The sequence below is a fragment of the Hetaerina americana genome, unplaced genomic scaffold (genome assembly GCF_022747635.1).
Source record: "Hetaerina americana unplaced genomic scaffold, ioHetAmer1.1.p SCAF_4, whole genome shotgun sequence".
Lineage (NCBI taxonomy): Eukaryota > Metazoa > Arthropoda > Insecta > Odonata > Calopterygidae > Hetaerina > Hetaerina americana.
This window is the reverse complement of record NW_027286985.1, coordinates 18,140,419-18,155,694: the sequence shown is the minus strand read 5'-3', so window position 1 is coordinate 18,155,694 and position 15,276 is coordinate 18,140,419. Positions and strand designations below refer to the sequence as shown.

The 15,276-nt window shown below is 42.5% G+C and overlaps 1 protein-coding gene across 2 annotated transcripts in view; it reads right to left on the bottom strand.

Moving 5' to 3' along the window:
* Nucleotides 1-496: 496 nt before the first annotated feature.
* The window catches only part of ftz-f1 (ftz transcription factor 1), a 562,461-nt gene continuing 547,681 nt past the window's right edge, over nucleotides 497-15,276 (bottom strand). For both annotated transcript variants that reach the window (XM_071589931.1, XM_071589930.1), the window contains 4 exons: nucleotides 5,705-5,963; nucleotides 5,303-5,403; nucleotides 4,662-4,859; nucleotides 497-3,719 (listed from right to left, as the gene is read on the bottom strand). In XM_071589931.1, coding sequence (XP_071446032.1) covers nucleotides 4,713-4,859; nucleotides 5,303-5,403; nucleotides 5,705-5,963 — 507 coding nt within the window. In that variant the 3' untranslated portion in view covers nucleotides 497-3,719; nucleotides 4,662-4,712. The remainder of the gene's footprint in view (nucleotides 3,720-4,661; nucleotides 4,860-5,302; nucleotides 5,404-5,704; nucleotides 5,964-15,276) is intronic.

Sequence of the window (15,276 nt, the reverse complement as noted above, 5' to 3'; positions counted from 1 at the left end):
AAGCTTGGATTTAAATTTGAATTAGGCATCTTGCATGCCCCTTAACTAAATTTGGGTTAAATTGGTTTCAGAACTATCTGGGAAAACCATATTTTGAAGAAACTAAGGCCACCCAGCCCGAACTCATATACAATATCAGAAACTCTAAAATTGGTTATGGTTTTTATAGGCATGCTATGTACTCGTATTTACCAGAAAGACTTTGTCAAATTTATTCGCAAAATTTATTAGTAGCTCAATCCTAATTTTGGTTAACAGCCTTCCATCTTTCCCTATCTAAAACATTCTCTTACACCCTGATAACTCTACTTCCTCTAGCTAACCTTGCTTCATTGGAAAAATGAAGTATCAATTCAGTTGGAAGCTACATTTATTCAGTTCCATTGAAAACGTAGGTAGTTAAGTACTGTGAAATGGTAAAATAAAACTTCATCTAAAGAGTTTTACCAATAAAAGTAATACTAGTGGTTCACTTAAATGAAATGAAATGCTGCTCTTAATGTGTGGAAATCCTCCAAAGGATTTTATTTCTACAACTTGTTGCCTAACTCCACGGGCACATGGTTTGTGGTACAAAAGAGGTTGATTTGACGAATGACCTGTTTCAAAGCCACCCCATTTTGCTGCCTGCTTGAAAAATACTGTACATTGTCAGGTAGCCAAAGGAACACACTCTGGTATCCCCAGCATCTTTAACAATCATGATTTTACTGGAAAAAGGCAAAAATAGGAGCAGACCTGTCAATATATAAAAACATAAATGATTGACTTTGAAACAAGCCACACCCCACTAAACACTCTTTTACAATTGATATCCGAAGAATGGATACAGTAATTTCCTCTTTACAATACAGGATCATATGTATGTACAGGCACAGTGACTTGACAACATGGTTCAAAGAATGAGGTAACAGAGTAACATCTGTAACAAATGAATCAAAGAGCTTGGGAGCTGAATGGAAACAGTGTAGCACAAAAACCATATTCAACATTTAGGAAGTACCAAAAGCCTCATCAAGGCAATATTTTTCAATCAGAAATGAGGTTTTCCTAATAATCTTATTTAAGTATTTTTATACTTATCCGTAAAGATAAATCATTTCGAATTAACAATATGTGCATCCCATTAAGGTCCAACACAAACATTTTCTGATGAAATGGGATCACAATATTTATAAAATAAATCATCTGTACATTATAACAATTATAGCTTGAAAAACAGATATTTCAATCTCTATACATTTTTTAGAGTTAAAGAGTAACGATCATTTTAGTAGATCTTCATTCAATAGAGTTTTACAAACAATTTGCAAAAATAAACTGAGAATGACTGCGAGGGAGGATGCCTTCAATGATAGCCATGTCAAATGTTGATCTTTCCTTTTTTGGCAGTGAACACACAACAATACATGCTTGACATGACAAAAGTTTAACAACAATTAAAGTTCTTTTAACTTCCTAGAAAAATTAATACCTCACTTTTGCCCAATAAATTGTCAATTTTAAAATCACAATGAAATTTTAGAAGATCACTAATTTCATGTGGACAAGTGAATTGATGGCAGTACTATTTTGAGTTGGTGTATTTCTTCTGGTGGGCAAGAGGAAACTATGGAGAAAAAATATAATATTACATTTCTGACGAGCAAACATCCCTTGCATTATGTGAGGTAACTTTTGTACCTGTGAATGCGTGACACATAGGGTTACTGGCATGAAAATACTTTTGCACCTTCACTTAACAGCAGCCCACAGAAATATGTATAACAACTAATTTACACATCATATAATTTCTATTATACACAATAACATAGGGACCACAGCAGCCTTGCTCTACTGTTTAATATAATCATCTTTTTCTACAAAACTAGAACCTTTGTTAGTCCATCACCAGGCACAAGTTGACGAAGTAATGTTAATAAAATGAACTTACAGATCACTAAAGGTTTCTTTGTTAACACAATAGCCAAGAAAGAACTTCAACTCCCACAACCCATTACACAGCAAATAAGGCTCAATGTCAATACAGAGCCCCTGATGAGTCATTAAAGCCCAAATAGCTAAAAAAATTACATGGAATGTTCGAAAAATCTATTGCCACTTAAAGCATATTCGTTCAGCAAATGGCAAATAAAAGAAATGTAAACATAGCGGTAAAAATGTACTCTATAAACACTCCACAGAACTGTACAATAACAATATTGTACATATGCAGTTTCTTTTTCTCAATCACACAGTCAAACATTAAATCTACTACTGTTTGATGCCCTTTTATCCCTCCCAGAGTGTACATCGTCACTCTCTGGAATGTGTAAATGCACGAAAAGATCAAAGAAAACTTAATAACACAAATAAAACAATTATGAGCAAGGATATTGTGGTCTAATTCAAACAAAGGCAAGAATGACCTCATCACTGGAAGAAACAAGCATTACATGAGGCCATCCTGTGCTGGAAACTGAGCCTTCAGGTTACATACAACAATTCAACAGCCATTTCACACTTTGTATCACTCTAACAATCTGCTACAAATCCCTTTGGAACAAAGGGGTAAGCTCAACTACAAATCCTGAGTTTTAACTGTAACAAAGTGCCTTTCTGACTTTTTGGACTTTGTACTTAATGAAGGCATCACTTTCTTGAAATTGAAAGGCATGATTTAAAAAAATTGCCGGCCAGATTTGGACAAGCCTTGCAAAGTTTTCATCAACATCATGATTTCCATATCATACAAAAGTTAAAATTATTTCAATTTACCTGAAAAGTTACATTTAAATCTTCATTAAATTTTAGGTACTTTTTTCTTTTTTATGTATTTATTGCACGTACTTTTCACGGCTTAGCTGGTTTATAGAGGATTAGATGAACAAATTGCATGTACCAAAAAATCACCACTTTCTGCCATCCAACTAATGTCTTGAAAGCCACAAGAGCACTTTGTTAACCAATCCACAGCTGTGGCTCTACAGAAACTTTCCATAAAATATACAAACTGAATATCAGCTTCTCTGTAATCATGTGACACATCACAAAATCCGGCGGCTGCAAACTCACACACCCAAATGTGCCGTGGAAAACACTATCAATTCATATCACAGGCATCCTCATTTCATCTGGCTCTGGTAAAAATGAACCAGGATCAAGAGTCATGCCTCACTGCATCTTTTCAATGTACCTGCAATTATCACTGACCATTTCAAACTCTTCTCAAGGAACAACACCAAAGCCTTATATCCTGACAATGTACACAAATATTACCTAGTGGCTCATAGGTATTGTTTGTTCAGGATTTCATCCCGTCCATTTGCAATCACCTAAATGATGGCAGATATGAATGTCATTGTCAATTGATACCAACTTGCGAAGAAACCACCTCACTCACTTTAAACCAGCACACTTCGCATGGGAGGGTGGGGCCAAACATTCATTTAACGTTTAGGGGACAGTAGAATGTGGCCCATTTCTCTTGTTTTTGTTTTTGAGCTTTCAGATCTTGGTACGAGTGCTTCTTTCGTTGGCCCAGGTAGACTCCTCACAGCCTTTGCTCGAGGAAGGAAAATGCTTCTTTAAACCCATTTGCAGTGAGGAGAAGAGAAGGTGCAGGAGACACTGCGTATGGATGAAGGAAACAAACACACATGAAGGAGCTTAGCGTGGGGAAGTTGATGGGCCAGCCAATCAAACACGCCCACGGCTACAACTGTGAGTTGTACACCAATCTGAAAAGAAAAGGAAAGCCATTACTAAACAATCACAGCAAATTGATACTGATTTCATTTAAAAATGGCCACAAGTGCCAAGGCTTGATGTATCTTTTTTTGTCCTTTTCCCGTATCAGTATTCATAACAATTTTTACAGCACACCTCTAACTTATGATATGCTGGGTTCCCTAATGCAAAATTTTTACCATAACAATACATTCATTACTTATTATGCAAGTTAAAAAAAATGCATTTGCCTTATGAAGACCCACCGATGCATTCCAGATGCACTCAAGAGTGCAGCACAGATGTGGATCTGACAGAAAAGGAGCACATTTCTGAGCAGATGGACTTTTAAAATGTACTTCCTAAACATTGGCACAAACATGTGCGTCATAAGATGTACATTTGGTACAGGCCAATTTCATAAGGAACATAGAGTCAATCGCAAACAGAAAACCAGATTCTAAAGAGATATATTGCTTCTAAATATTCTCTCTACAGAAATCTCTTGCTACACAGTGTAATTATTATCATGAGTAATCTACCAGGAAAGGTAAGTTTTGGATGGACACACCAACCAAATAATTCTCTTGTCTCTCCTTAAAAAACACAACCCAACAGCCTACTCCACAACAAACTCCCTTTTATCTCTGCCTACTTCCTTCCTCCCTTCATTCCATCCCTATCCTATTCCTGCTTCTTCTTACTTGCCTAACATCACAATCTGCCCTCTATCACCGTTTTGAACAGTACAAATAGAAAAATCCGAGTTTTATTTATTTTCGGTAAAAATTAGAGTGGATAGACCATGGACTTATTTTCGAAATCCCAAGAAAACAATTTGTTGGGACTCCGTTGAAAACACACAATAATTCCAATACAAATGAGAATACTTGTACATCTACTGATACTAAAGCTGTGACAGCACCGAGTGCATTGATGTTACCAATACTTACAATAATCTTAATAACTGCAACATTTTCATCACAAAACATTGTGCCAGGCCACTATTTCCTCTTTGCATGGAGCATCTCCATTAGCAGTGTCTGAGTTGGTGCTCCTCCAGTGCAGTGCTTATGGTACAAGTGGTCCTCTCCTCTGCTTGCAAGCTGATGGATCTCAGGGAGCACCATCAACAGCTTGGTGAATTTATCCTGAAGTGAGTAAGTGCATGATTAACTGAACTTAAAAGTATCTTACAGATCAATATAAAAACATACTAAAAGCAAGCCCTGAGAAAAGGTATGATGTGAGAGACATGACTCCCTATGCTGATTACTTTCAAGTCCTAAGGAGAACAATTATTTGGGTCAGCTGCTGATATTGAAGTTAACTCATTAATATTATGAAGCAGCTTCAATGGCAATTGTAGGTAAACCACAAATTTCATCAGCTCAAAGTCACAATTATGTTTCTGAGGAAAACAAATGGCGAGCACCATTAATAACAATATCCATATTTTTGGGCATTATTTCTGTTATTCTGTATTTTTAGATACAAATGGGGATACTGAACTATATAATCTACTGTTTGGCAATATCTGAATTTAATATTAAGCGAAAAGGAAGCTGAGAGTACTTAAATATTTGATAATTACCTGTATTTGAGGATAGCAAGTAACTGTATAGTCCAGGAGTGCTTGCTGTACTTGATCATGGCCATCATGCACATGCTTCCAGTTCATCAGCCCTCTTACCTCTGAAATAGTAACATTAACGTCAGAAAATCTTTCAACCAAAGACTTGAAATGTGAGCCATTTCAATTAGAATACAGAAAATGTTTGCTCATAATTTGGGCTGCGTTTTGAAATGTCATCAGAAAAAAATAAGCAAAAGTTTTTCAGAAATGCAGCTCATTACATAGCACTTAATCATAAGGACACCATCATTCAAGATGAATAAGTTCAAAGCATTTTAGATACAAATAATGAACAATTGGAAAATATTAAAAAGCAAATTTTCTTTAGAAAATACAATTAAAATGTTTTTGAGTACCCACCTGGGTTGAGCAGAAGAAGAAACTTTATGCATATGTAGTCGCTGACATCAAATTTTAGTTCCTCCAACTGTGCAGTGAGATCGCTGAAGTGGTCGGCTAGTGAGGGTACACCAAGGAGTCCCAAGCATAAGAGGTCAAACTTTTGCCCATTGGGAAGCGCCATCTCATCTGGCAAGTTATTGTGCATGCGCTGGTGCATATGGTCCAATACCAACATATCTGACCACGAATGCTGCAAAAGCTTCATTTGATCATCCACCTGAAAACCAAAGAGGGAAAAGTTTTATTATCTGCTTGGCCTAATAGCAAAGCTCTCGTCATAATATTTATGGACTCAGAAAGCTTTCCACAGTAATTCACCAAAAAAATGAAGGCAATTATTATTATTTTTTTAATAATTATATTTTATAAAAAATACAATGGAAACTTTCATAATTAAAGATGGAGTGATTATGATCAACTTTGCTGAATATCATTGAGCAAGAACTTGTTATAGGTTTGATTATTTGTCATTAGATGAAATGTGCTTATCATAGTTAGGGAAACTTTTCAAATTCAAAAAGTCTAACTTTGTGCAGTGACATATGTGCACATATTTTTAATTGAAGCATACCTTGTTGTTCAGAAATTAAGGTTGAGTCATGATACCTTACAGAGCGCACTGCAAGCGTCACTGTAACACCGATTAAGCAATCCAATGCAAGCAATCTAAGGTCGAAAATTACTACACACTGCATAGCTGCTAGCTACCCGCATGACCCCTTAATGAAAGAGAGTATGCTTCCTAATTAAGCTCTGCTTTGTCTAAGACTACTTCGACTGTGACTAGATACACCGCAATCCATACCTGCTTCAAATTATAGTACTTAAGAAAAATGCAGGGCAAAGAATTCGTGTATTAAATAGTCGTTGAAATGATTTTATTAATAATTTGTAAAATAAACAGATTTTTGTCGTCCACCTCACACCCTCACGGGTGCAGAGCGAGGCTGAGAATAGCCCTACACTGGGCACGATCCCCTACAAAGTGGTTTCGGTATACTCGAGAGAGTTGATTGGGAGATAGGAGCGAGAGCCAAAGGTTATGGATGAAGACTGGATTGAGAAGGAAGTCGCCGTTCATCTATCCAATCGTCTTAAAACACGTAGTCTCCCAATCCTCTTGAAACATAATTTGAAACCCCGCCCAAGTTGCCCTTTGTTCCCATCGGCCGACGTTTCCTCATTCCAAAACACGCCCGTGATCGGTACGCAGTGTCGGGAGTCCGTCTGAACACAGAAATTGAGGGTCTGCCGTGAGCGAGGAAGGGAGAGGCTGGATACAGGCGCTCCGGCCGCGACACTGGGTTTCCCTCCCCGAGGCGAGTGCTTGGAGGAAGTTTTGAGCTGAGTCTTGAGACAAGTGGGCGGAGAGCGAGGGTCCCGCAACGCATCCCTTCCTATTCTGCCGAGCATCCATCAGCCCAGACGACTCACACTTCGCGGAGCCTCGCGCGAGCACAACCCGCGCGATTGGCTGGATATATTGGCTAGATCACGCGCGTACGACCTAAGGCACCTTTCACATTCCTCCAGTGTCCAGGAAGAACCTTGGATTCAAGGTTGGGGCGGTGTCTGGCGAGGGAGCGGCAAAAAGATGCAGCAGCGGCGGCGGCAAAAGAGCTTTGGACAGCGGGCTTTGGACAGCGACGCGTAAAACGAGGACAGGCGTTTATACCCGTTGCACTTCTCACGATGGAAGAGTGGCACATTTTACGCTTGGATTAAAGCGACAACATCACAGGCGATGCTTGATTCTTTGAAGTAGTTAATCTCGACAAAGGAGCAGGATGAGGACGCTTTTTTTGGCCTACTGCATGGAAGTTGTCGACCAGTGAGATCACCACCCCTCTTGACTTCAAGCTCTACGCGGTCCCACAGAGCCCGTAACAACATCTCAAATCCGCCATCTTGAAACAAGATGATGAGCCAAAATTCAAGCAACTAATCAGAGAATTCCTTCAAATGAATACGATCTTGTTTTTATGTACAACCTTTTAATTTTGCCACACCGAGGATTCGCCCACAACCTCCTGCGCCCAAACAAATGTAGTTGGAAAGGAAAATGAAGAACTTTATAATGCCATATGTTCTAAAAATAAACAGCACAGCGTTTAAAAAACAATGGCTGTTTTCGCTCTATGCTCAGCTCACTGATAACCTGTCCATAGACCAGCTGCCAACAGTCATTACATTTCCCTGGCGATATTGTGTACACCATTTCGATATAATTTGTATGCACTACCCTCTATAACGAATCCAGATGGTATAGTAATGCTGACGGAGGATATGGCAAAGAGTGGAGTGTGTGATTACCACACATGCCGAAATTCAGGAATTATTCATTTGGGTGCGGGTTATAAGCTGACAATTACCCATAATAACAACGGGGCTTACAGTCGGACCAATGGTTCCCAGGTTAAAAGATATCTGCAAATCGCTGAATATAACATTCCGCTAAGGATTATGTGATCCGATATTACTTGAAGTTGAAGAATTTAAAACAAAACAGCGCAAAAACTACGCACCCTGAATACATTATTAAAAAACGAGTATATTGATAAACCGCGGACACTTCAATATTTACGCCAAAATCAAAACGCCCGCAACACTTGCGAGAAAACGGACAAGTTTTCATGAACAAAAACATTTTATTTAAAATATGGGGCATAATTTCCATTGCAATGCATACATTTTGACGAAAAATTGGTCATCTTATTTTCTTTCATGTCATAAACACAATAAGATGATGTTTTTGCAAACAATATTCAACCGCCTAATTATTGCAGAGAAAATTCGAAATAATTAAATTTTTCCGGAATTCTCCATGAAATCGTACGTAAAAGCTAATGGAAAAACACGCGATCCATCTACGGCTTATGAAAATGGAGACCTTAAGAGGGTAAACAATAAAGTGCAAACCGCATCGAACATTCAAGATTTTATCGCGCGCATTGGGAGACGTGACGGGGGCACGGACGAGCGTTAGGGGAGGCTTCAGCAACCGCACATTCGACAAGCGCGCTCCTTCACCCGCAAAGATCGGTCGATGGGCGTACACATCCCCCTCGTTTGTTTAGCGCCAACCCCATCCGTCCCCTCCACTCACTCCCTCCATCCCCGTCTTCATCCCTCCCGCCGTTTCTAGCTACACTCCTCTCTCATACTCATCACCTATTCACCGACCAACCCCGTTCTCCCTATTACCCTCCCCCGCCTACGATAGCCTTCCCGTCGCCATTTACGCCGCCTGGCTTGAGTCTCACCCGCCGCGCGTCTATCCTAGCTGCCCGCTCCACTGACCTAGATCCTCCGAGAGAGAGGGGGGCGGAGGGATGATAGGATCGCCCTGTAGGAGGGGAAGCTAGGGGAATGGTTCGGGGGTGGGGTGGGAGAAGCAGTAGGGGGAAAATAGAACGGCCGCGAACGCCACTTGGCGGTGATGAGACGGGCGCTAGGCGCTTTGTCGGAGAAGGAAGGCTCCCCGGTCTCCCAAGACATACCAGACCTGTACCTTCGAAACTAAAGCAGGGCCTGCTCGCTACACTCCCGCGACAGCTTTGCTGAAAGGAGAGTTCGCGTCAATCGAAATCAATTTGGTTCGAAATCGCGTCATTCGTAATTTCGGAAATTCGATTTATCGTTGCAAATGCTTTTGAACAAAATTAGGGAAAAATAAAGTTAACTGTACGAAAAGTTCCAATCATGGCGACGGAGTTTTCTAAACTAATTGATGAGATTGACAATTTTGAAAGATAGTCCGAATACAAAACGAGCGTTCAAATTGAACCAATCTATTTCTTAGTTTTCCTGAAAGGGCCAATGCTCAGTACCGTCATAATGAGGTTGTTCCGAATCCATCTGATATAAGAGCTCAATCTATCTGATCATTTTTCCATCATATCAATCCATACACGAGTCCTGATGGGGTACAATTAATTGTCACCATCGAAGCCAAATTTAAATAAGAATAATTAACCCAGAAAGAATTGAAAATTGGTCGAAGGGATTACATGCCCATTGAATTTTTTTAATGCATGCATAACATAAACTTAATAAGTCACATCATAATATTTACGTTTAACTATTTTGATGGTGGAATTATGCATTAAAAACCTGTAGTGTGTTAAATTAGTCGAACCCTAGAAGCTAAAACTGACTAAAGAGAATGTAACTTTGACACATCATCAAAAGTCAATTCACCGAGCGCTATCATATTTATGAGTGTGATTGGAAAACTACGTCACAGGTAATCCAGCGAAACTCGAGGGAAAGAGCAGAAATGGGAAGTGAATATCTGGTTTTTTTTCTCCAGTCAATGGAAAAGACAAAATCGCAATTTTAAACAATATCCCAACAATCCTCTCTCCTCCCCCACCATACCCAGCACTTTCCCATTTGTTTTCCTTTCTATCCACTTCACCTCCCCCACACCTCCCCCACACCCGTATTTCAAAAACCTTCAATCTACGTCTATCATCCCACTTCAATGAACATTTTTCCGCGCCGAGAGTCGACGGGGGCCAGAATAAGAGAGAGAGCGCGGAGAGAGGAGGCAAAGACTTGGACGGAAGGTATTGAAGGTGGATTCGGGGGGAGGATGGATGAGTGGGAGGATTGTGAGGAGGGGTAGCATGCGGGGGGACATGCACCGTCATCTCACCACGGACATCGCCGTCCCGGGGTGAGAAGAGACTAGTGAGAGAAGAGGTGGGCGGGCAAGAGAGGGCACAGGATGGGGGTGGACGAGAGACGAAGCTGTGGAAATGAGGGAGGAAGAATGATTTAGAGGGAAAGGGGGAGGTGGAGGGAATTGGGAGGAAGAGGTACGGCTTCGTGGTAATGGACGATGAGACCTACTCTCCGGACAAAAAGGGGAAAGGAGAGAAAAATAAAAGAGAACAAACAAAACGCGACGACGCGAAAGGAAGTTGACCAGTTTACCATATCCTACCTTAACGTGAGGCAGGTTGGGAGAGCCCTGCTCCCTATCTTCCCACCCCCGCCGCCCCACCAGAAATGTGCAGCAGGTCCACAAATTAATATCCGATTGCACACTCGGTCGCGATGCAGCCGCTAGGGGGTGGAGGGGGTCGGGTGGGGTGGGAGGAAGGTAGAGAAAGGAAAGGAAGATGGGAAGGAATCAGCCAAACAAAACGGCGGATGGGAAGCGGCGAGGTGGCAACGCGAAAGGGGGGTGGGAAGAGGGCGAATCCCCTGGAGGGGGAGTGGCACTGGTGGGGGAGGTGGAGGGCCGAGGGGTCGAAGCGGCCGGAGTGGGGAGAAGGCCTTGGGATGTCGGGAGGTGGGTCCACAATGGAGGAAGGCAGGCGGATGAAATGGCTAACGGAGAAAAAGGAGAGAGGGAGAGAGAGAGCTTGCAGGCGATGCGCCGTGGTGGTGAGAAAAACTAAAGGGGGGTGTGGGTGCACCCGATCTCTCAACCGGGGCCCCATCGCTCCACTATTGGAGCCCTTTGACGTGCACGGCAAAGAGTTGCAGCGGCAGGGAATGTGCAATAACGCGACGGAGAAAACAGAGGAGCTTAGAGGAAGCTTTGGTTCTAAAATCGAATGTTTTTTTGTCCCTTTTTCCCATCCATCCTCTTGGTCCGAAGGGGTTTTACCTTTCAGTTGGGACGAGGTTTGTTAACGTGATGCCGGTTGCTTTCGTGGGCGTTCTAGGGATGTCAACACAAAACGTGAGGACGGAGCACGAAGAGATAATCCACTGTGTCTTTACTGAAACTCTAGCAATCACCGGTTCTCATCAAAAACGTTAATAAATTCATTAATGGCAAATGGTATCTTTCTCTTCATCAGAATTAAATACTGAGATCTAAATTAAAATTCAACGTTGACTTGCCCTCTTGTTCCAGACCTTATAAAACAATCAAGTGCGTCCTCTGGGTAGTGGATGATGAGTTTACCGGTACGTACATAGGTTAGCAACGAAATAATCTTATGTGGTCGACGTGTGAGCAGTCGTGGGCAATTTAAAGCTTGGAGGGTGTGAGCATCTATCCTTGGGTAAGATGGCCTAAAAATACCACGAAATCCTATGGTGGTGTCATGACTTGGCGTGTGGCCGCCGCCAACCAAGAAACCGCCAATAAACTGGAGCGTGTTTATCATTTTGGCCTGGAAATGTTTAAACGAGCTAAATAATATCATCAAGGAAGGGTAGATTTCTTCTACTCGAAGGACAGGACCACCAGGAGTGCAAAAAAAGAGATCAAACAGAAAATCGCAACCGAAGAAGTCTTTCTATCAGAAGAAACCCATCCACGGCAGATAAAACTAGTCTCGACTTCTGGAAACTATTCATAAAATATGTATGTAAAGTTTCCTTTTCTAAGGCCGTAAAAAACAGGATGATAGCGGCAAGATGGCAAATAAGATTATAAGAGACGGTAGAAATGCAGCGCCACCGAAGAATGAACAAAATAGAAAATAGGGATCGATGAAATCATAACTTATGCCACGATAAATACCGATTACGCACAGAATATATAAATTAAAAGCACTCCTATACATTTTTTTCCATGTCCGAGGAGGGAAGTCGGCAAAAAATGGAGACACATTGACCCCCATCCCTATAGTGGTCTCTTATTTCTAACTCTTAAGTTTTGATTACCTTCGGTCGCTTGAAATCCTCAGTTTGTTACATTTTAATACTCATTTTAATAAACAAAACAAAAAGAAGACAGAATAAACCCGGGATATATTGCATGCTCCTCTGTGTATTTGCGAGGTGAGAAATAAATAGCTAAGGAGAAGTCTAGAAGCATAATGATAAAGACGGAGCGAACATAAGTTGGCCATCGAAGTAAACCAATGGCAATTGAAGTGAAAGCAAATACATTAAATGGAAAATCTTCGAAGAGGATTTCCCAGCAAAGAAGGCGTCTGCAAAAAAAGAGGCCGATGAAGATCACATCGAAGGAACAAAAATGGCGAACATTCGCCCGCGTGGCCTTACTCGGCCGGGAGCTATGAGCCGTGCCAATCCTCCCCCCGTCCACCCCACCACCTTCCTCCGTGGAGCCTCAAAGTAAGGAAATCTTCCCAATCACTAGGAAAATGTCCTTCAAAAGTGCCTCCCATCCGAATCTTTCAATCGCAGGGCCGTGAGGTCGTAATTCCTCAACTGGGTTGAAAATAACGAAAAAAATGACACGCGGAAAGGGGGAAAATAAAAGGGAGAGCCTTCGAATTAAAAAAAAATAGAAATATTACATTAAAACGCAATTCTCCCGCTTGACTTTTTGTGCGTTCGCGGGGAAGATGCCGGGGAAGAAATTCCAATACTGGGGGAATGGTATCAAGTTCGTTTTGTAGCCATCCACCTTAGCCGTGGCCAAGACAAGAGAATCGAAAGCTACGTCCACTTGTGGGTTAAGTGAAGAAGATAAAACACCGGGTGGCCCCCCGTAAAGCAAAATATACATTTCGAAGGTAACCTCGCCATAGTTACCAAGCCATTTTTGAATGCCCCTCCTCCTTTGACCCATCGATCGCCGAATACATTCCCACTTGAGGCAGTTCTCCCTGTCACCGGCAGCCCAAACACCACATTAGGCACTTCCGATTTCCTATTACCACCCGACGGACAAACCGCAGGAGCGTCGCGGGGGTGGACCGAATCCCGTATGTCAACCGGGAATCACGGCTACGGAATTAAGATTTCCGCTCCCATTTTTCTTCGAGCCATAAACCCTGAAAAGTTAACCTTCGCGTAGAGTGGAGGGCCCAATCCGTGAACCAACCTTCGGCCTTCCCTAAAGGGAGTGCGGGCGAAAATTCACTCAAAAAGGTCTGACGCACAACATGAGATGCAGCACAGCAGCATATAGTATATCACTCCGATGGAGTCGTAAATGCCTTCTCTAACACTGGACGCGTCACACTTTCGCTTCGCATTTGCGCTTTGTTTTCTTTCACCGGGAGCGAAAAAGAAGTCGTCCCCGAAAAGAAACGGAGAGTGAGAAAAATAAAGCCGTTTCACTTTCCAAGACGACAATTCCCCTAGCCCTGCCCGCGAGGCAAAGCCAAAGACGGAGGAGTTCCTTTACGAACCTAAACAAGAGTTCAGTGCAACAACACCCCCACCACCATCATAAATCCATCTAAACCCTGACGAGAGAATACCGATGGGAGCCTCCGGGGTGGGACAAGGAAAAGGAGAGTGGTAAAAGGGGTTTGTTGGCTCAACGGAGTACCACAAGGTCGCAACTGTTGCCGCGTTGGTCAATTTTTCACGCCGGGAGAATGCGGAGTAAAATACAGCATGGCGACGGACAAGGGAAGGGGGAACAGAGGTGGAGGGGGCAGGGGATGTAAGGGGGGAGGGTTTCGGGAAAGTGAGGAAGGAGAGGTCGGAGGCGGGGTGAACGGAGCATGAAAAACGTGGCCCGAAGAATAGGCATTTCCATACAAATTACGAAAGCGGCTCTCGTGGTGGTCGGAGACGCTAAATGACGAAACGCACACAATTAGTTTGATGTACCCGTGGCCAAGGTATGCTTCCCCGTTTTTAATAAAGAATGAAGTTTCTAACACAAACTAATAAAATGATTTCCAGCGACATACCGTCAAACTTACGACGAGAAAAACTCGTAATAACACTTCACCACATATTTCTGTATTTGCGCTATTCCACTTTCATGTTCACAGCACTTTCATTTGCGTCCGTGGACCCCTGAGCACCACTCACGACCCGACAAGAACAAGTCAGAAACGACCGCACGTCTGGGTTATTTCTTAACGAAAGGACACCCAGGAAATAAGGTGTTTTGATTCATAACTTAATCAATTAACGAACCTCAATTTTATTTCTAAAATAACTTCGACTAACGAACCGACCCTTTTCCTTACACCCTAATCTTTCTACGCACAGCAGGTATGCCAATTACAGCGTGAAACATCTCTTGCTATCTTCACGCATCATCGCCGTCAGTTTCAACCACATCGTCTTTTTCCATCATGGCGTCATTTTGGAAAATTGAAATTCGTTTTAAACGTGTCACAAAAAACGTTAATAACAGAACGGGGATGACATCCACCACTGTTACGACTGCAAACTCGTTGATTCCATCGAGCCCGCTAGCATTCTCCGCACTCACCCTCACTCCCCGTCGCTGAAAACTACGATAGAGAAATAGCCATGCGAACGAGTAACACTTTTTTCTTGCGCGGCCGCACGGACGTGGAGAGATGAGGAAAGACAATTCGGAGCGGAGGGAGGAGGGCGTAGGGGAGAGTGGGGAAGGGAGGAGTGGGGATCGTGCCGCCGCCAGAAGGGAAAAACAGAGGAAGAGTCCGGAGGCGCGTCTGGGGCGGTGCGCAACCGTTTTTAATCCAAACGAGCGCGCCATCTGCAACGCGTCGCGATGGAAAAAGGGGGGGACAGATGAATGACGCGAGGAGGGAGCGGGCGAGACAAGCGGGCGGGTAGGAGGGGGAAGGAATCTCCCCCTTCTCCCTCGCTGAGGAGGAGAAAGCTTGAGGATGAGCGAGGGAAATGGTAAGAGA